At 32.6% G+C, this 23,474-nt stretch overlaps 1 protein-coding gene across 1 annotated transcript; it reads right to left on the bottom strand.

Annotated features, from left to right (window-relative positions):
* Window positions 1-16,951: 16,951 nt before the first annotated feature.
* Window positions 16,952-22,450, bottom strand: LOC123320199. The gene is made up of 6 exons (XM_044907404.1): window positions 21,959-22,450; window positions 21,413-21,473; window positions 19,915-20,006; window positions 18,894-18,986; window positions 17,750-18,036; window positions 16,952-17,540 (listed from the first exon to the last, which is right to left on the bottom strand). Exons 1-6 carry the CDS (start codon window positions 22,420-22,422, stop codon window positions 17,530-17,532), a joined length of 1,008 nt encoding a protein of 335 aa, XP_044763339.1. The 5' UTR covers window positions 22,423-22,450; the 3' UTR covers window positions 16,952-17,529.
* Between the last annotated feature and the right edge of the window lie 1,024 nt (window positions 22,451-23,474).

Below are 23,474 nucleotides of genomic sequence, written 5' to 3'. Positions count from 1 at the left end.
CCAGTTCAAAATGAATGAATATAAGTTCAAACACTAACTAATAAAATTCACAAAATTTTTGTTGTGACCCGTCTCATTTCAGTTCAAAGTTGTAAGCCGAGTCTTAATTAACGTAAAAATGGTGTAACAATAATAGCACTCACAAAATCTCAAGAGAAGAGGTATCTCGGCTCGGCTGAAAGAATTCTTTTGTTCAGTTATTGTTTTTGAATGGAAAATCAATGTGCGTATATATCATAGTCACTGAAGTTTTGATTTTGGCAAATTGAACAAATTTTTTTATTGAGAGATAAATGAAATGGGAAGGAAATAGTTATAATAAATTCCATGATTCACGTACATATATATAATGCAAGAATTTGAATAATACAGATAACAACCATATGAGAGTCAAATTGAAGAATTAACATTGGAGACAAGAAAGAAATGAGAAAATTTATGATTATGGAAGACATCATAAGTAATCAGGCTAGGTAAATCAGCGTGAGGAAAGTTTTATCAGAAGATTTGAGCATCAACATATCGAGAAGTACCTATTATTGATTTAGCACGTTAGTGAAGAATTTCACAAAATTTCCAAATTTTCTGTCACGAATACAGAAATACTTTCATTAGAACGGAGTGCACAGAAACAAGACAGTAGTCACTAAACACTCTTCGTCTGATCTGTTCCTCGCTTAGTTATAGATGGGAGAATGGGGATTCAATATTTTTGAAATGACAATAACTGTCATTTGCAGTTGTCAAATTAATTTTTACGAAATCTGCTAAATTATATTAGCAAATTAAGAACAGGGTTTGATATTAGTAGTATTAGAATAATATACAAAGTAATTACGGCGTAATTGGAAAATAAAAGAGGATAAAATATAAGAATTCATAATTATACTCACATATCCGTTGCAATAGAAAAATTCCACTAGTAATCACAAACTACAACGATAGGATATAAAATCACAGTTTTGTAATGTCAAATTCCCGAAAGAATACTTCAAACTGATCCTGACATTTTAGGCAGTAACTTTATATAGGATTTTCAGACATGCGCAATGCGTAAGAAGACATGACATGATAATGACGCCATTTTGTTGTGTTCAATTTGCTACTGCTAAATGTACTGAAAGCTATGCTTAGAGTCACATGGAATATAATGATATTCTTCGAATTTTCTGGACTAGGAGTAAAGAGTAAACATAAAATATATATGATTCAAAAATATTTATATTTTTATGTCAAATATTATAATCCATTGTAATCTTACATTACTAATTAAGTATTTGTTACTGTGTAGTTATATAAGGAAATTGCAGAAATTTAATTATTTTTTATACTCTATGAGAATATGAATGATTATGCATAATAATTATATAATTCTTATGTAATTTCTTCGATTTATTCGATTTGGAGGACTGTTTAGTGTCCATGGATTTCTCAATAACTTTTTGAATATAAATATTTTCATTTGAAAGCTAACATGTTCTCGATGAAAATGAGAAAGGATATGATATGCATGTGATTCATACTCATCATTTCTCATTTCATTTGGTCCACTATCAGGTTCATGTGTCGATGAAATTATAATAACGCGCTTATTCAAACTCATAATCGGAGCGGTCATCCAGGTACCGAAGAAAGAAAACCGATTAAATTGAAGATGCCTAAAACTCTGCCGAACTCTTTTCATGAACAAACTAGAACTACCCTGAATATTCCAAAGGCGCATAGTAAATGTCGACATTAAAAATTTATCTGAAAAAGCTGTATATACCTAAAACTAGTTAATTAGGACTATATGGGCTATTGCCATCATTCTGATCAATTACCGCGTTCGGCAATTACCTCAGACATTTCGGATTGGTATGAATCGTTCGTTTACTGTATCCAGATGCAGGATAAACGTTCTATTGAACAAAGGATTCCTATGATAACCTATGATCTGTTGTCACGTGACTAAAATATTCGTCCGCTCTCGGATGGTATTGCCGAACGCGGTAAATGAATCCTAGTACAAATTTTCCCTACCTTTTTTTTCAACAATATTCGACATGTTTTAATTGCTCACAGTGCTCACTATCCATGCTATTCATTTTTTTCCGGCAATTTTTGGCAGGAATAAAATTGAATATTGATTTAATGTCCGTCATGGGAGCCAAAAATAAAACATATTCGTCTCATGCAATAAAAAAGTTAGATTAATATATTTTTTAAAAATATGTCATTACAGTTATTAAGAATGAGTTTTTTATTCTCATCACATATGTGGAATCGGTACCACTTCAAAGTATTATTTCTCTGAAGTCATCGAAATATACCGCCCCTAGAATGGAAAATATATTTTCTGAGCAATTCTTCAGTATATACCTGCTTATTTCTTTTATTTATAATATTTCTCTCAAATCCTAACAGATAAATGTAGATAAGAAATATATAATCAAACTTCCTTTTAAAATATTTTTCGACAGCCATAAATGAAGAATGTTGTCTACATTAGAATACAAATATGACAGCAATGAATGAAAAATTGTCCGAAAATAAGAGTAGCAGGTAGAAAACACACCCTTTCGGAATCACGAATATGCCTAAGTTTCTAAGGAAAATTAAGAATTCCGAGAAGTATTTGAGAATCAATTTTACTTGAATGCATAGAACACTTATGCGGTCATACCTAGATCGAGAAACACTATATAACACTAATAGTAGTTGACAAAGCGAGGTAGCTTATTTTTGAAAGAAAGGATTAGAGAAAATAATGAACCTAATGATTGGTATTTGATTATTGAATAAGTAATACTGAATTTTTGGCGGTTTTCATTGAGAAAATCGTTTGCTTTTCTCAGAGTTTCATGTGAAGAGTTACAAGCTTTCGAGTGGTACACAGTTTTCTAAACATTGTAAACATATTCACTCTGAAATCGGCAATGTTCTATAGTACCACGTTCGGAAATACTTTGATTACCAAACATTCTAGATAAAGAAAAGACTGAACCCTTATATCCTAGCTGGAGATGGTATCTTCAAAAATTGCATCCTAGAGGTAGGTAGAAAACAAGGGAGCAACTGTACCTTGTTGCTGAAGACGAGTTGTCCAACGTAATGAGGCGTGCCTTCTCGTCAAATCTCGTTCGAATATCTCAAGTCGTTTCGAAAATATCGCACAATTAGTTAAGACACTTGTGTTATTATTCAATACTTTCCTTCGCCATATGCTTTATAATACAATTTATTTCCATCCTAATTCGAAAACGGAGAATTGAATTCGTCCCATTTTCAAGATGTACGCTCAGATAAACTAGAACTAGAATTCTTAGGGGATAATATCTTTTGTAGGGAATAGTATCTGTTCTTTTCATTATATCATCCTTTACATACTTGTATGTCTTGAAGGAGTAATGAAATTCTATTCTATTATGGTCATAATGAGAAAACTGGAAGACGTGGTTAATATCATCAGATAAATGAAACACTATATTCCGAAATTCATTTAATCCAAAAACAGTTTGTGAGATAACACTAAAAATAACTTTTCTTATGGTTTTTCAACAGCCTGTATCTTTTAAACCGAGCCAATTTGGAAAAATGGTAGAGGAAAAAATGTTTACTTTGATCTCAAGAATCTACTGTTGAAATATTTGTACGAGTCAAATTGTTGGGGTGGAATCTCAATTGTACCTCAAGTTCTAAGAGTTCTGGGTTGGTGAAAACTTAGGGACTCGAGGATTGAGATTGATAATGCGGATCACTTGATAATGAACGTTTATTTCCTAATCTAACAAACTGTATATAGTCAAATTGTATAATGACGTCAAGACCACATAATCGAAATCGACTTCCATTTTGCATATTCAGTACATTTTTCTTTACTTGCAAAATTGCTGCAGTTGGATTAAGAAATGTTAGATATTAAAACAAACTATTGCAATCCTTTGTCTCACCTGGCCGACTTACACAGGAAATTACAATTATGAAAAAGAGAAAGATCTAAATAATTTCGAATGGAAATATTTGGTTGAATTGAGTTTATGAATTTTTGATATATCTAATTTTGGGTGTTTATTGTACGTTTCGTACACAAAGACTCACCCTGTGTGTTGTTTCAGGATTGCACATTGAAACCGCGCTTCCCTTGGAAATGCCGGGAAAGAATTTATTTGGAGATTTCGGTTATATTCTATATTACCTCTACAGGATATTGAAAATTAGTCGTAATTAGAAAATGAAAGAGGAAAAATTATAGAAATTCATATTCTCAAAGACTCACTCTGTATGTTGTTTCAGGATTGCACATTGAAACCGCGCTTCCCTTGGAAATGCCGGGATAGAATTTTATTGGGGATTTCGGTTATATTCTATATTACCTCTACAGGATATTAAAATTAGTTGTAATTAGAAAATGAAAGAGGAAAAATTATAGAAATTCATATTCATACTCACATATCCGTCGCAACTCGCAATAGAAAAATTCCAGTAGTAATCACAAACTGAACCGAAAAGCTATAAAGTCACTGTTTTATAATGTCAATGTCTCGATAGAACACTTCAAACTGATCCCGACATTTTAAGAAGTAACTTCCATAGAAGTTTCAGACATGCGCAATGCCTAAGAAGACATGACGTGATAATTACGCCATTTTGTTTTGTTCAATTTGCAACTGCTTAATGTACTGAAAGCTATTATTAGAGTCAACATGGAAAATTATGATATTCGTTGAAGTTTCTTGAACTGTGACTAGGAGTAAGATACATAAAATGTGTTTGATTCAAAAAATTTATATCTTTATGTTAGATATTATAATCCATTGTAATCTTACATTACTAATTAAGTATTTGTTACTGTGTAGTTATATAAGGAATTCAATTTATTCTTTATTTTATATGAGAATATAAATAATTATACCTACCTACATATATGTAATTATATAATAACTTTGAACTTCCTTGCAATGGATCGATTTAATCTATTTGATCTGAATGACAGTTTTGTGTCCATGGATCTCTGAATAACTTTTTGAATATAAATATTTTCATTTGAAAGCTAACGTGTGGAATAGGATATGATATGTATGTGATTGGGAATTCAAAACAAGCGATACGCCCCCTGGTGTCAATTTTTGTAAATAAAAAGTTAATGCACTTATGTTTGTATACATCGAGAAACGGAGAATATTTTGGTGTTTCAATGAGATCTTTCATAAGAAATATGTCTTTATCAGTTGAAAATATATTTATCTATTTCGTGATAATGGGAAAAGCTTCGTGAAGTTTTCATAATTTGTATCCTTCGAGCAAATCTTCGATAACGAATTTCTTGTGAAGATGTCAGTTTTCATCATTTTCCACGATGAAATGAACTTTTGGTCAATGTTTAAGGACATATGTAACTCGTCTTTTTATAGCATGATGAAGCTTTTGTACATTGTACATTTCAAATCAGTTACGAAGAATAGGAGGTGAATTGAATAACCTGGATAAAAAACCTCAAAATTAAAGGATTTACATAAAAAACAAATCTGTTACCCTCAGACAGGAATTTTTTCATCTAGAAAGTGGATATACATATGAATTTCCATAACATTCACACAAAATTCATTCAGAAAATCATTTCTGATTCCCAGTTCAACTTGGACAAGTTTCCTTAGCATCAATGTTGCAATTTTAGCCATTGTATATAATGGAGAAGGTAACATAATCGGAATTTTTTTACTTCATGACATTTATTGACCTAAAATTGATAATAATTAACACACTTGAATCCAGTCTCGAAAACCAATCCTCAAAATTGAGATAAAACAACTACCAACTGAAAAAAAAGATTTATTGGACGAAAATCTCAAAATCCCCTTCAAAAATGACAATAAGGTAGGTACTGCATTAACTTTTTATTTCGAACTGTTAGTAATGTCGGAGCGGTCACTACTCCAGGTACCGGATTCACTCATCGCTGCTTCGCCTTTTCCCACAAGACTTTTCTTGAGATTACTGCTTTCAACAATACAATTCAGATGAGAGTGTGAATTAGAACTTGGTTCAAAGATATTGTTCCGAAAAGTAATGACAAATTTCGATTTCATCTGTCGAGCGTTTTCTGAGATGCCCAACTAATTTATAGAGAGAAAAAATTGAAGATGACTATAACTCTACCGAACTCTTTCCATGAACAAACAAGAACTGCCCTGAAAATTCCAAGAGCGAGTTATATTTATTAAGGCAGGAAAAGCGTTTTTAAAGAGCTATATTTCGTACAATACGTTTATACAGTGAAAGTTATGTCAGAACTGATTCAATGATAATAAAATTATAATTTATAACCTCGGTACTCTTTCTTAGTTCTTGGAAAATGAGACGATGCTGAGATTGCACTTCCTGCGATCTTCCAACGAAGTTCATCGTTCTCGGATATATAACTCCTCCATCCTCAGAAAGGTGCCTACGTAGTGAAGAATGGAACTGCTCTAGCTTGGGATTCTTCTCTCTCTGGTTGATTTCGTGGAACTGCTCGTGGTTGGAATTCTTCTGTTTCTGTTTGATTTCTTGGAACCCTGGATCTTAGCCACAACTTAATTTTCCTCGATCCGAAATAGGAGATAATTATGAAAAATAGCAAATAAATGATAATTATCAGGACTTCATGCAATGATTTGGTACTTTTTTGCTTTTCCATTAAGGGTTGAATTTCCTCTTGTTTCTTCTTCAATTTGTGTATTTGGTCCAATGAAAAATCTTCAAGTTTTATTTTGAATGCAGTTAGGGTTGTTGCATTCAACTCGGCAGCAATTTGAGGAAGGTACATTGGTTCTCCCTCCAAGATTTCCTTGTCGTTGTAGAATTTTTCTTGAGAGTTTTCGAAATGACATCCTTTTGGTACATTTAGCAGGAAGTTTCCCTTCAATGTGCTGACGTCGGTTCTTCTGCATACTGTGCGAATTTTCATCCCAGTTGGAGCTAACATGATGAATCTTCCATTACCAATCTTCTGGACAACGTTCTTGCTAGTTTCCACAGGGTGATTTTGGCAGGAACCAGTGGATTTTTGGAGATGCAGTAGCTGGAACAGGCAATCTTCTACTTCTGACCCATTATTGAGTTTGTCGTCTTCGCAGTAATATAGTGGGTGTAAATCAATACAAGGCGAAGAGGCGTATTGATACCATTTTTCATTGCTTGTCAGATAGGTATTTTTGGGAATAATAATAGTGTTGTTTATAGTTGGGATTGAAAATAAATGGTAATGAGAAAAAGGTTCGGGGTGTACAATATGAAAATGAAGAACGAACACAATTCTGAATTCGACAAAATATGCATCTACTTTTATCAATTCATAAAATCTGTGATATTCTCTCTCGTCGACGAATATCAGATTACTTGAACCATATAAATTTTTTGTTTTATTGATAATTGAATATAATTCGGAAAATTTAATAATGCTATGATGTAATATTTCGAGTTTGGAAAAACTAATGGCGTTTTCAATTTCATCGATTAATTCTATAATAATATTGATAGATATTCCGATTTGGTCCATGAGATTTTTAATCTGAATATACATATAAAAGTTATCACTTAATTGATTAAATTTTCCTGAAATTCCTTCAAGTTGGGAAGCAATTGTTTTTTGATTATTTCTGAGGACAGAAATAGTTTTATTGAAATTTTCGATTACTTCATCGGTTAATGAAATACCTGCATTTAAATTGAACATAATATCCTTCTGATTATTTTGAAGTTCTTTTAATGCCGATTCATAATGCAATGCGTCATTTGCATCTAAATTACCAGTAATACTTTTTATTATGGTTCCCAATCCATCAATAATTCCTCTTTTTGATCTTCCCATTGGTATCAAACTTTTCAATTTTTGTTTTGCTGAGCTTAATTGATATTCATAAAACTTTTTATGATTTTCCAATTCTGTACGAAACACGGAGCTTGAAGTATTTAAAATAGTACTAGATACTGTCTTATAATGAAATTCTAAATATCTTAACTGTGTGGCGATGGGTTGAAGGTCATAGTAATGTATGAATCTGTGAAATTTGCTTCTAACTTTCGCTTTCCCTAGGAGAATTGGAAGGACTCCCGGATTGTCCTTCAGGTTTATTATTTGAATGTCCTGTGCTGTCACCAGAATCATTAGGATTAGCCTGAAAAAGTTTCTTAGATTCAGTTTTAGGTTTTTTGAGGTTTTGTTTATGCAAAATTTTCTTATCACTTTCTATCTTAATTTTCTGATTACGTAGTACTTTCTCTTTCGAAAACTTTGGAGAAAGCTTATTTCTCATGTTGGATTTAATTTTTCTGTAAGCGATAGTACCAGGTTTATACGTTAAGTGATCATGTCTATTTTGATTTTGCTTTTCTATGATGTTCTGCTTCCTCTCCCCCATCAGTTCATTCAGTCTTTTGTAAATTTCTCTAGTTTTTTGTTTATGGTTTTCTACATAGTTATTAATAATGGCTTTGTTTACATCTATATTGAGGGGATCCTTACTATTCAAATGGCCGTTAATTATGTCAATAGGTTTCTGCTTTGTCAAGGAATGAATAGAATTATTATATCCAAATATTGCGTAGGGCATTAAGTCTTCAATATTTGATGAATCATTGTTTTTACTTTTTAAAATTCTCAAATGTTCTAATATAGTAGAATGAAATCTTTCGATGATACCATTGGATTGTGAATTATTTACTGTGATATAATGAGGAGAAATTTGGTGTAGTTCAAGAAATTCAGATACAATACTATTTTTGAACTCTGTTCCATTATCCATCACTACTGTTGACGGTGAACCGTGATGCGTCATGAAAATTACCAGAGATCTTACTATTTCTATAGCTGTAAGAGAAATTAATGGATATGCTTGGGCGTATTTCGAAAAGGCATCGACAATTGTAAGAAATTTCTTGTTTTGTGCTTGAAAAGTGTCAATGTGCACAATTTCGAAGGGTTTACATGGCGTGGGTGTAAGCATTAATTTTTGATTTGGAGGGTCTCTATCATATTTATTAATTTGACATAATTCGCAATTATTAATATATTCCGTTACATCATTTTGGATACCAGGCCAATAATATGTTCTCTTTACTCTAGAAACAGTTTCAGAAATTCCTCTGTGGTTTGTTTTTCCCTCATGCATATTTTGAACAATTCTAACCTGCTCGTCTTTTTCTTCCACGTCTTCTAAGATTTCATTGCACTTCAATAATTTGAAAGCGGATTGTTTAAATGTTTTTCTGAGAATTTCGCATATTTCTTCATAATAATTATCTTTTGTGAAATACAAAGCGTAAAGAATATTAGGTCTTAAGTATGTTTTGAAAAAGTCAATAATTTCCCTTTTTAAATCGTTAGTAGATATTTGAACAAAAATTCTTTGTTTGCTCGAAAAAAATTTTTTTATTCTAACCTCCGCCGGGGAATGAAAAACAAATTCAAAAACTATTTGATTGTCAAAAATATTTAAAATTTTCTCAGAAATGGGGACTTCTTGAATTGGATTTTCGTGATTGGAATGTATAGTATTAGCATCCGATTCATACTGATTTTCAATATTCTTGGAATTGATTAAATCGTCTTGAGATAAGTAATAAATGTTAATATTTATGGTGGAATTTGCAAAAATATAGTTGATCATGCTGAATATTTTTCTCCATTCTAGTCCATCCAAACCACACGAAATTTTTGGTAATGCTAAGGATTTAACATTGTCTTTTTGACACAATTCTTTGAGATTGGAAAGTGATTCGAATACTGCTTCATATCGTGGTTTATGGTAATAAAATTCCTTAGTTATTTAGTAATAAATTTTTCTTTTGTTGTGCGAAATTTTAGCCACTTCTCCAGTTCTTTTATTCTGAGATTTGAGTTCTTGAACTTTACCGAATTTTTCTTTGAAATCAAGTGCAATACCTTTATTCATATAAAAATCTTCAGATACACAATGAGCAAGGGAGTCGGATTCCGGAGCATCAAATAAATTGCCAATTTTTTCGGTCACAGTTGAACAATAATATATTTCATTTGCATTAAAAAGCTTCTCAAATTTCTCGAATGATATCTCCTCAACGTCTGCTTCTTCCAAATTAACAATCATCGACTCGTTATCGTTATTCGTATTTTTCTCGGAAAATTCTTTATTAAATTTCTCCATATAATCAAAAAAATCTTTGTTGTGAATCTCGACTCTCGATAGAGCATCTGCATTTGTGTTAGAACTACCTTTTTTGTAAACAATTTCGAAATCAAATTCCTCGAGTTTTAATCTCCATCTTAAAAGCTTACTATTAGGCTCCTTAAGTGACATAAGCCATTGTAATGGTTTATGATCTGTTACGATTTTAAATTTTCTGCCAAAAATGTAAGGTCTAAAGTATTTAGTTACCCAAACGATAGAGAGTAATTCCTTTTCAATTGTACTGTAATTTTGCTCATTATCGTTGAGAGTTCTTGATGCATATGCGACAGGCTTATCGTTACCAATTTTTCCTTGTGATAGGACTGCGCCAATGGCAAAATTACTAGCGTCTGTAGTTATAATAAATTCTTTTGAAAAGTCCGGATATTGAAGAATAGGTTCGTTCATTAATAAATTTTTACAGTATTCAAAACAGTTGATAAACGATGTGGTGTGCTCGATTTTTGCACCTTTTTTTAAACAGGCCGTTAAAGGTTTGGTAATTCTCGCGAAGTCACGGATAAATTTTCTATAATATCCTAATAACCCTAAAAATCCTTTAATTTCTTTTGTTGTTTTAGGTATTGGATAATTTTTGATAGCTTGAATTTTGTCTGGATTTGGTTTGACTCCATCCGTTGTTACAATATGCCCCAAATAAGCTACTTCCTTTTTTAGAAATTCTGATTTATCTAATTGAATTTTGAAATTGGCCTCTCTGAGCCTTTTGAAAACTTTTGAAAGATTAACAATATGTTCTTGTAATGATGTTGAAAAGACAATTATGTCATCTAGATAGACTAAACAATTCTCAAGTCCTCTGAGTACGTTATCCATTACCCTTTGAAAGGTAGAACCCGCATTTTTTAATCCGAATGGCATACGTAGAAATTCGTAGTGGCCATTCTCTACATTGAAAGCTGTTTTAGGAATATCAGCAGGATCCATCTCTATTTGGTGAAATCCGCTAGCTAAATCTAGTGTTGTAAAATATTGACATTTGCCGATTTTATCAAGAACATCATTTATATTAGGTATAGGATATTTATCGTCAATAGTCTTCTCATTGAGTTTTCGGAAATCTATGACAACTCTCCATTTTTGTTTACCAGATGCATCAGCCTTTTTTGGTACTACCCAAATTGGCGATGACCAAGGTGACTAGCCAGTCACCTTCTCAAGGTATTATCAGACCCAGCCGGGTCTGATAATACCTTGTTCTAACATAGAATTTATTTGATTTTTAACTTCCTCTTTATGAATAAAAGGATATCTATAAGATTTTGTGTAGACAGGGATATTGTCTTTAGTTTTAATAGAGTGTTTTATCTGATTTGAAAAAGAAAGGGGTTGATTCTCTAACTTAAAGATATCTGGATATTTTCGACATAATTTTAAAATATGAAATTTTTCTTCTTCATTCATATGATTGGTTCTGATTAATTCTTCTACGTTTATATATTCTGAATTATTATTAGTTTCCATTTGAAAAATTTCGAAATTATTCTGTATAGAAATTGATTCAATCGGTTTATTTAAAATGAGGATAACATCTTCGTTGGTTTCATTACAAATTTCTACGTTTGCTAGGCCATTTTTAGAACAAGTTACAATCTCAGAAATTTCACAAGATTGAATGATTTGTTTCGGTATTATCACGTCACCAGATAGGTGTTTGATTGGAATTTTAGCAATGATTCTAGAATTCGCATCAATTTTAATTTTGAATGGAGCTTTATTTGCTGATTCTTGATATTTTATTGGCATTGTTGAAAAAGGAGTGTTGAGCTTAGAACTATGAAAATCAAGAGACGCATCCAATAGTTTTAGATTATCTAATCCAATTAAACCGTCATAAATATTATGAAACTTGAATAGATAGAATTTGAAATTTTCATTATGTCTATTAAACTCAGCAAATATAGGAATATTGGCACAAAATTGATGATGAGAGGTTTGATGGACTGTTGAGACAGTGAATGGTTCTTTGAATATGAAATTTGAATAATATTTTTTAGCTAAATCTGGATTAATAAAAGATTTTGTTGATCCTGTATCGATTAGTAATTTAAGAGGGGGATTTTTAATTTCAATATAAGGTAATTCGCGTTTACCATTAGAAACATGAAATTCTATTATGTGCTGTGGGTCTGAAATTGAACGTTCCGAAAATTTTGTTCGTAATCTTCAGCAATTTCGTCATTTTTGAATTCTTCATTAGAGCTGTGAGGATTATTATGATACTCGGTATTAAAAAGCTCTTCACTTATAAAATTTGGTTTCTGAGGAGAGGATTGATTTTGCCTGTTTGTAAAATATCTATTATTTGTTGAGGTATTCATTGGTTGAGTTCTCTGTTTAGTGTGATTAGTAGATATACTCATTGGAGTAGGTGCAGTTTGTTGCTGCTTTCCGAAAACTTGAGCGTTACTGAAATATTTCGGCTCTTTATAACTTATATTTCTTTGAATAGTAATGGGTCTGCTAGGAAATTGCTGATTCGTAACAAAATTTTGTCGTTCGATGGGTACCATTGTGGAAAAGTTTTGACGAAATTTTGAAAAATTATTTGAATTATTTCTGTGATTACTATAATTCATGAATTTTCTGGAATTATTGATTACCGTTTGATTAGATTTTTGGCAATGTTTTATATTGTCTTCTTCAATTATGAATTGTAGTGCTTGAGATAAAGAATTAGGCCTCATAGCCCTAATAATAGGACCCAAAGGATCTCTTAAACCGGCTAAAAATGTTTTTAAAGCTTGTTTTTGGAAAAAATCTCTTTTACTTGCTCTAAATCCAACTTCACATTTCAAATCAATATAATTACAAATTGTATTTAATAATGTAATTACTTTTTCATAGAAGTCATGGGGAGATTCTCCGAAATTTTGCCTCAGATTAACTAGATCCTGATTTAGACAATTCTCATCTCGTTGATCACCGAAATGTAATAAAAGTGAATTTTTTATGTCGTTCCAATTACTGGTAGCTCCATGAATTGCGACAACTTCTTCCGCTTTGCCGTGAAGCTTATACAAAATACCATTCAATATCAACACATTTTGGAAGTTATTTTGATTTTCAACATCAAAATAGTGATTTAAAATTGCTTCCGAAGCTTGAATGAATCTATGTAATTTATTCGGATTCCCATCGAAATCGGGAATGATGCTTAAATTTTTGATATCAAAGTTTTCAGGTGCGTTAGGCATATTCAAAATTTTATTATTACTATTAAGTGAAAGATTATTAAATAATTCTAACAAATCTGTCTCTAATTCAGAATTGGTTTCCGCTACAGAATCAATACTAGGATTAGAGGAGTCTGACATCAATGAATAAAAATACGCTCACCACCTTGTTATGATTATCCACAACTGCATAATCTTCTTCCTCCTAGATGGATTTTTGACTGTAAATGCTGTGGGTAGGTTCTCGTTTCACCAAAAAGAGGGTAGAACTCTTAAAGTTTTTCACAATGAAAACTCCTTGAAACTCCGTCGACTGCGCCAGTTATATTTATTAAGGCAGGAAAAGCGTTTTTAAAAAGCTATATTTCGTACAATACGTTTATACAGTGAAAGTTATGTCAGAACTGATTCAATGATAATAAAATTATAATTTATAACCTCGGTACTCTTTCTTAGTTCTTGGAAAATGAGACGATGCTGAGATTGCACTTCCTGCGATCTTCCAACGAAGTTCATCATTCTCGGATATATAACTCGCGCATAGTAAATGGTAAATGTCGACATTCAAAATGTATCTGGTAAAGCTGTATATACCTGAAAGTAGGTAGGTAGGACTTTATGGGCTATTTCCATAATTCTGTTCAATGGATCCTATTACTAATTCTTCACACAAATACATCATCATTACACTTGTACGGACAAACAGACAGTTTTTTGTAAGGTTCTTATCTCTGTTTTTTCATGTATCATACGAAGATATGTATGGTACCCCATTGACATTTTTCCGGTTTATTCGAAGACTTAACAATGAATCTTATCTACTAACTCTAACTCTATCATGTTCCTACATCCTTGAATAGACTAATTAGGCCGGATAAGCAGTTGGCGGTCAGTGCTACTTACCTTCTTTACACTGAGAGAAACGTTTATTTACATACAAATTCATAGTTTGTTAAAACCATATAAATTGAGTGATTATAATCATTATTTATTATGAATGAAATTTATCGAATACAAAAGCTTAAAATAAAATTAACAGCTTAAATACAAATATCAATGAAGTTACAATCGCATTTTCATATGACAAAAAAAAATATATTTTAGTAGAAGATACATGTTTCGGCGCATCTTGGTATGTTCACCTCAAATATAACAATTTATTAACACGAAGAAGTGTCTTATTTCATTCGATCTTATATAGTTCGAAAATATCTGAGTTTTATGTGCAACTTCCAACTAATAAATATTTGTTGCATAAAAGTAATGAAATACAAGCATATCTTCCTAGTGCAAATTACGTTAACCAAGCTTGTCTTTGATCGGCTGATTTGTTGTTCTGCTTTATCCTGCAGGCCTGCATCCTTCGTGCATCAGCTTCACGCGATCTATTTCTTTTAACGTTTGTGGTGTTTTCTCTTGCCGCTTGGCCATTGGATATCGATTTATATTATTCTGCTCTTTCATTCAGTTCCTCATGTATCGGTAAAAAAGTAGGTAATCTACTCGTTTTTCGGATGTTATAATCGGCATTATAACATCACTACAACAGGAAATTTGGAATTTGAAGGATTATCGATGTATTAAAAGATAGGTTCCGTAATTATTTTGTTTCTTCTTTATGGAGCCTGTTGTAACAATGAAATGAACTGACGAGTTAATATTCTAAATCTATTTAATCTAGAAACAAATATTTTCAAGAATTAGAGCAGTCTAATAGACTTTCGATTCAGCGAACAGCTGTTCTATTTTTGAGTGTGTTCTCATAGTCTTGATGTGTTTTATATTGAATATTGTTTAAACTCCAATCTAGTTTTGAATGGAACAGCTGATGTTATAATTATATATTTTTTTGTTCCTTATTCCTGAACACAATAATTACATAGTTGATTCCTTGAAATTATCCCCTATTTTGCAATGCAGTTATTTACTGAAACGGAATTAAAATTCTCATTACCGAGGAAAGTAGTAGGTACAGTTGATGTTCTGGCAAATTTTGTAATGAAAAGAACTTTCTTCAAACATTGATGCCAAAAATTATAGTGAAGGATTGGTGCTGATTACCGATAACGAAAGAAATTTCGCTTTAGTAGTATATTTTTGAAAGAATCAAGATTAAATCAACAACCTTTCATCAAACTTCCTCCTCCCGTTTCTCAATGGTCAATTACACTTCACCTTGCACTTGCACTTAGATTTATATCCAAATAGTCGACAAAGTTTCATGAACCGTGACGGATGGTACTCGATTCTTGTAGAAAACTTGATTCAGATATAAGATATTTAACATCCTTCTGAAAATAACGTTTGGAGTGTTGGACTCTATGTAGGTATAGAGCAATACATAAAATGAGAAAATTCAAAGTCATTCAAACTTTCAGCTTCCACTATCACTATAAATGAGGTGAAAATTTTTTACCATCTGCGATAGATAATGAGAACAGAAACAAAGAAGAAACTTTATATTTAAGTCACAAACTTTAACATATAACGGATCTAAAATAAAGAGGAAGGCATTGATTCGGTTTGAAAATAGTTGCGGAAGAAGTTTATGCGATTTGACCACACGAGAATAAGGAACACAAAATTCCACGATATTTGATATTGTTTCTCAGGTATATTACTCTTGTTGTTAAATGCACCGGAGGTAAAACCGTGAATTTTGTGGTCAATTTTGTAAACGGTTGGGGCTTACGGAGCAGCTGGAATTTGATAATGGAAGGGATGTTTTTATTATTCTATTTTTGAAATTGACCACAGCCTTGCTAAACTGAGTTGTGCCTTCGAGTCCATTTCACCTGGTGATAAGGCCGTGTTCTGTGTTTCGGTATATATTATCAGAATGCTATAGAGGACTGAACCCTGGACTGCCCATATTTTTTGGTCCAATAATAATAGTAAAAATAGGAAATAAAGATATGTCATGAATTCGAAAAAACGCCAAAAAATTGAATGCAAATAAATGCCAAAAAATTGCTTCTTTTGGAGAGGATGATTACCCACTGTTCAACCTAACTACTTCGAAATTTTTCGAAATTATGTACCTGACTACTCGAAAAGGCGAAACAGTCGGGGTGTACGATTCGCTAATAACATTCGTCTGTTACTAATGGTTCTTTTCTAATTTATGGCTCTCACGTATAGGTAGCAGTAGGATTGCAGGTGCTGGTAGAGATCGCTGAATGTTTGATGAGAAGTTTCAATCAAATATTCTTCGATTACATAATACATTGAAAAGAAATGTAGGATAGGCATGATGGGTGAAAAAAATTATCTCCATTACTTAGTAGATTCCACAAAGGCGAAATAGCCTAAAGATTTTAGGCTTTTTTTAGGTAAAGGATAGGTCTGCCTTTATTGCCTACCCTTACTAGCCATATTATGTGCTATCTCAGAAGAAATTTCACCTTTCTTGTGAAGTCAAATAAAACAACTCTGAAATTTCGTAAAATTTATTTTCAATAATTATACTTTTTCACTTTCATGGATGTTCGAACAGCACTATCAAAGAAATGTCGTAATTTTTCTCTTTCGTTCAGTTATGGTCCATATTTTCTCTCGTAATTCTCCTTGGCCGATCGATTAATCAGTAGTGAAATAATGTGGGTTAAATTTTGGTTCATTATACAATATGTTTTAGGTACCCAAGTTCAGACGTTGTTTCACTTCATATTTCTCGTTTGCCTCTATTGCAAAGTCGGTTATTTGAAATCTTCTAGTTTATATGCAAACGTAAGAATCTACTTCGATTGTGTCAGTGACGTCCATACTTTTCTCATTTTCTTCTTTTCGATTCCAGGAATAATACTTTCTACTCACATTAGATATTTTCACCTTCACGGATCTTCGTTCACTTCCGTCATGAATTGATTAAAAATGTTTCCTCTTCTTATGAATCGTTAATGCCCGTTCATCGTAGGTTCCAAAATCACAAATGTTGCATCTGAGATAAGTCGTCATATGATTGGGACTATCCATTAAATGTTTTATCAATTCAGCTATCGAATTTAAGTGACGAAAACACCCTGGGCATCTCATAGCCAAATTATGATTCCTATTCTTATGTACCATCAGTGTACTGTAGCTAAGTGTTTTAAATTCACAAACCTCACAGTAGAATTTTTTTTCTATTTTATTCCCCTTCTTGAAACAATGAGGTTTGGGTGTTATAACAATCCTGAAAAAGCAAAAATAAATAGTAAAATATTCACTCAGTGATTTTTGATTGAAGTGGCTACAAAATTCCAAGCACAATAAACTGTTTTATATTTATAATAAAATAAAAACCCATTTTGAGAGAAGACAAAATAATTTGATATGATATGATATGATGATTATGCGGAAATGTAAATTTTTGATAGATGTATACTCACTTTTCATTGTTACCTTCTTTCTTCACCTCGATGTTCAAGTTCTCATCCGACTTGTACCTGTATTTTTTTTCTCGTCTCGGTTGAATTATCTTTTTCTGTGAGTTTCTTTTCCCATATGGTATCATGTGATCAGGATTTTTTCGAAAATGCTCCATGCTTGCATTTGGAGATGTCGTGCAAACACGGCAGATTGGACATTTGTACCAGCGGTATTTATGTATCACAAATATGTGATTCAGAAATATTCTCAAATCTGTCGTCGGAAATGAACAATCTGTGCAGGTAAATTTCTTACTCCTTCTGAAAGAGAATATAATAAGTTATGATGAACTATTCTCGTTCCTTTTAAAATCTCACGAAAGACCCGTAGTTCAGTTGATGTTTCAAAAAACAGTGCATTCGGAAAAACATTTAGGTGAGCTTACAAGTCTAAGGAATCATGGTGAAATGGTTGTGAATCCTTGTTTTCTAAATTGTCAATAAGTAGTCAATTCGATAATACCAAATAATTTTTATACATACATCTTGCGAAGTATTTTATGTTGTTTTGTTTCTAATGCTGGAATCAAAAGATTATTCTCACATCGGATTACAGAGCCGAACTGACTATTCGTCGCTATTCGTGTGCCTATGTGTTCAATGTTCAGTGTGCGCATATAAGGAATATTCAACAGGTTATTTGGAAGGAGTATTTTGTAGGGGCAATGATAAAGTGATATCTGATGATATATTGATTCAACTCACTTTAAAAACGCAACATGGATTCTCAATTCTTCCCCTTATATGTTGCTTGGACTCAATTTAGTTAAAGTTGTACAATACTTCCATTCGCCCTATACTTCACAACGCTATTTATTTCCATTATGACAGATACGATACAAAGCAAACTTTAAAGCTCATGTTCCCTATCGATTACGAAGTCTATTGCGAATGTATATTTCATGCCAACTTCCGATCCAAAGTGTCACTCGGTAAGCGAAGCGATTACGAAAAATGCTATTCTTTAATTTCTCCAGATAATTCTAAGTATCTCACAAAAATGTACATCAATATGAGCAACCTATTTTCATCATGAACAATAACAATTGATTACAGTACAATTTAAAATATTTGAAATTTCTGAAAAATAATTATAAAAATTTATTATATTTACTTACATAGACGCCCTATTAGCAACAGAGGAATGGGGTGCTTTTTCTTTTCCGTTGATAGTAAAATTAACACGTTCATTCGATTGTATCTGCTTGCATCTGAAATAATAAATAAAATTTTTAAATATGCAAACATAACAATTATATATATATGACAATGGAACTTAAAAAATCGTGAGTTTCAGAGAGAGATTTAACTGAAACGTAACATTATTATTTTTCACCTTTTCTAAGTTTGCTCAACCTCATATTTTGCACTTACAAGTAACAACTTTTCAGAATTTTTGGTTTGACAATGACGTAAACCAAAACATGTAACCGGATGATTTGAATACAAGGTTCCACCACTGAAATGCTTTATAGACTTTTTCTTTCCTCTTCTTCATACCCAACGCTTCGAAATGAGATTTTATGAGATTATATTATTAAGAGGTCGGCGGAAAAAGTCTGTTCTGCCATGTATCTAATCGGCTTAAGAATAATTCATAATGAGGTTTCATTCGAAGCGCTCTTTCGACTTGACTGAACTATTAGCTATTTATACAACAAGGAAGAAAGAAAAAAAAAAAGAATTTTAGGTTCTTCGTCGAAAGAGGCCATCACAAAAAAAAATAATGGTGATCGATAGTGCATTCTTCGATGAAATGAATGAATTGAATACTGAAGGGACGATCAGGATATCGAAGTTTGAAATTGACAGCAAAACGAAGCTTATCGAGTATCTACGAGTACAATCACGAGGCTTTTCTTTAAAAAATATGTTAGCCACATTTTTCCGATGACACGAAAATGTGGTAACGTCAGAGATTTCTGAAAGACAATCACCCACATCGTACTGGCATAGATATATAAACATATTTGTTTAGAATTGATTGAAAGTATTGAAAGCATTATAAGTAATGTATGTATTAAATATGACACATGCCTCTAATTATTTTCACCTGTTGAATTTCTTTCACATAAAGTGTATAAAATAGTTAGGTACTACATATTATAAATTTTGAATTCTGAATTGTTCTCTACTTACTCTTGATTTGGTTGTAAATGTGTTCTGTGGATATGCTGGTCCAGAATATCCCTGAAGTATGAAGAGAATTCGCATTTGGAACACTTGAATACCTGAAAATTCCAAGGAAATTCATTTTATTATTTATAAAAATGAAAACCTAAAACTTGATGAAGGACGCGTCAATTCGAATGATGAGTAAATAAAAATGAAAATGTTCAGATGCATAGGTACATCTAGTACCCGGTACTTGTCTACAAAGAGCTTCGTTTCCAAAGATTCTCTGATACGTCGTGCGTGTAATAATGATTAAAGTACATTATTCGACAACCATTTTCTTTCTCCACCATTTCGTATTTAATTAGATTTGTGTTTCCAACTTCCAAGAATGCAGATATTCTTTCCGTATATTCTCTATGTCTCAGTTGATCAAGCCATAATGTGAATCGTTATTGTTTTTGATTTGTACGGTCCGGAAGATTATCCCAAACAGGATCGAACCCTCGATTGATAACTCAAAGAAGTGTGAACGAGATCTCTACTCAAATTCGAACACCCCCCATATACTCGTGGAGAATCTATACTAAATTTCTTATATATAACTACAAGGTTAGTGTTTCTCTTTTCACAGCAGAATTTAAAGAAGAATGAAATAAACTGTTTCCCTTAAAATCACCTGCTCATGCAAAACAGTCAAAATGACGAAGTTGGAATAAACCTCCATAAAATACATCCGTCTGTGATCTGCATTATCGACAATAATTATTTCATTTCATTATGAAAATAATAAAAATATTCTCCCTATGATTGAATCTGAAATATGGATTCGCTTAGAACAATGCTGGGTGTATGGTTTATGATTGGAAATGAAATTAAATGGCAACTTTGGATGTTCGCGTGTTTGTTCTCATTTCAGCAGTTGAAAATGCATATAATTTAGATGTCTGCACACTCTCGCAAGGCGTCAAAAATGGAGTAAAGGTACGGAAGCACTAATATCACTATATCCTGTCACAATATTTCCACGTTGTTTATCCCTCCTTTTACTATGCAACAAATTTCCCAAATATTTTATGATTGTAACAGGCATCTCGCAACAAATGAACGAGAATCGATATCAATTACAACCTACACAAAGTAGTCTAGAAGTGAGAGGAATGATAGCTTCGGCATCTTGAGTGATTCATATAGGTGATTTTTGGTTAAATTATTTAGATATTTTGATGAGTTCTATTTTATATATTTGAATTAAAAAAATTTCAATACTCGCTGTATAGATGAATGTTTCGGAGCTTTCCATTGAAATTGAATTTCTATCTGCCGACAAATTTTTTATTGTTTATTTTCCATTAAAAATTTATCTTTTATTCATACTTAGTAAAAGTTAAGATTTATGTTTCTTGTAGTTTTGAAAATATGAATTAGAGTTGAAATAACTTTCGTGTAGAACCTCAGTCAGCAGAAACACACGAATAAGAATAATAATTGAATTCATACCTAATAATAGTACAAAACTTACCTTCTGTTTTTGCAGTTTCCGGACACCTTCTCTTATTCTCACTTTTGGCTTGATAACGTCACTGCAAAAATATAAATTCGTTATTCTCTGTATTATTTCTGGAATGAACCGCTATATTGCGGCTTTGGTGAAAATTTTGAAGTCTCTTCGAAATTTCGTGATAAAAAAATATGATTACTAAAACAAAACTGAAAGAATTGTTCATGCAATTCCGAAAATACGTTAAAGAAGTATCATTACGGGTCTACCAAAATTCTTCAATTGTTTTGATATATATATTTATATATATTCAATTTATTCCGGATTTATATCAAGTTTCAATTAACAAAAAATTATTATGTTTTAAGAATGACGTTATCTGCTTGAATTGTCCAACAAAGCATTTTCCACGTATCTGATTCGAAAATGCATGTAATACACAATTTTCGGTTAGAATAATCATCAGTTAGAAAATGAACATTAATCGTCAGGTGGCGCGAAGTGTGGAACGACCTGCATATAATTTGTTTTGAATATAAGTGGTAGTATATGGTAGAAATCACTCACCTTTTTGGTATCATACTTGTTGGCCTCACACTTTCAACTATTTCGTAATTGCGATTTTTCCATAAACCCGAATTCGTTTTGAAGACGTAGGGTGTGGACTTGGGTACCGATGTTCGGTAACATTCCTTCTGTTGTAAACATTGATCTTTCACTTCGAAAATTTGGGAATAGGTAGGTGGAGTTGATGAAGATGAATCGGATTCCGCTAATCCTTCATCACAGATGCCCGAATCTGGTGAAATAATCGAATTTTGGAGTTGAGTGTCCGGTGCTTGATGGGAACTATGTCCATTAAACATATCATCTATTTTTATTGGCTCCTGCTCAAAAAGCGAATTCCAATCCGTCATATATTGGTCGGAATGAGATCGATTTATCTGCGTGGCCGATTCGGCAGAGACATTTGATTCACCCAATCCCAAAATCCTTTCAAATTCGACATCAGTGAGTTGACCATGAATCATTCCGAAGTTGTCGAAGTTGTTCGATGCGGAAGAGACTTTGGCTTTTTCCGAACACAAAACCTTTTCGCATTGTTGGGAAAATGATTGCTCTGATTCGAAACTCACTCCGTGTTTATTAGACAAGGAAAAATCAGGTTGATTGATATTGTTCGATTCAGCAAAGCTTTCGGTTTCTTCCAGACGCAAAATCATTTCCAATTCCTCATTGCTGAGTTGTTGTGGTGATGGCTGAAGTTCTGAAGTTATTCCGAAGATGTCAAACAATGAATAATCAGATTGATTCATTCTGTTCCCTTCGGCAGATACTTTGGCTTTCTCCACACACAAAATTCTTTCGAATTCCTCATCGCTGAGATGAGGAGTTGATTGCTGTGATCCGAGATTCTTCCCGAAAGTTTTAGTCAAGGAAGAAGCAGGTTGATTGATCTTGTTCGAATCAACAGAGGTTTTGGCTTCTTCCAGACAACAAATCATTTCCATTTCCTCATTGCTTAGTTGGGGTATTGATTGCTGAGATTCTAAACTCATTCCGAAGATGTCATCAGACAATGAATAATCATATTGGTACATTTTATTCGTTTGGGCAGAGGCTTTTTCCGAACACAAAACCTTTTCGCTGAGTTCCTGTGATTCGAATCCCATTCCGGAGTTGTAAGACAAGGAAGAATCAGGCTGACAGATCTTGTTCGAGTCAGCGAAGATTTTAGCTTCTGCCAGACGCACAATCATTTCCAATTCCTCATTGCTGTGTTGTTGTGGTGATGGCTGAGGTTCTGAAGTTTTTCCTAAGATGTCAGAAAATGAATAATCAGATTGTTTTTTGTTCGATTCGGCAAAAATTTTGGCTTTCTCCACACACAAAATCCTTTCGAATTCCTCATCGCTGAGATGAGGAGTTGATTGCTGTGATCCGAGATTCTTCCCGAAAGTGTTAGTCAAGGAAGAAGCAGGTTGATTGATCTTGTTCGAATCAACAGAGGTTTTGGCTTCTTCCAGACAACAAATCATTTCCATTTCCTCATTGCTTAGTTGGGGTATTGATTGCTGAGATG

The sequence above is a fragment of the Coccinella septempunctata genome, chromosome 9, assembly GCF_907165205.1.
Source record: "Coccinella septempunctata chromosome 9, icCocSept1.1, whole genome shotgun sequence".
Taxonomy (NCBI): Eukaryota; Metazoa; Arthropoda; class Insecta; order Coleoptera; family Coccinellidae; genus Coccinella; species Coccinella septempunctata.
This window is presented reverse-complemented; position numbering and strand designations above follow the sequence as displayed.

Coding starts and splice junctions, on each gene's coding strand:
- LOC123320199 (XM_044907404.1), bottom strand. CDS start 22,422: ATGATTCATGGTCAACTCACTGATGTCGAATTTGAAAGGATTTTGGGA. Junction 20,007..21,412: donor GGAAACTGCAAAAACAGAAG/GTAAGTTTTGTA, acceptor TGGAATTTTCAG/GTATTCAAGTGTTCCAAATG. Junction 18,987..19,914: donor CATTTACAACCAAATCAAGA/GTAAGTAGAGAA, acceptor TTATTATTTCAG/ATGCAAGCAGATACAATCGA.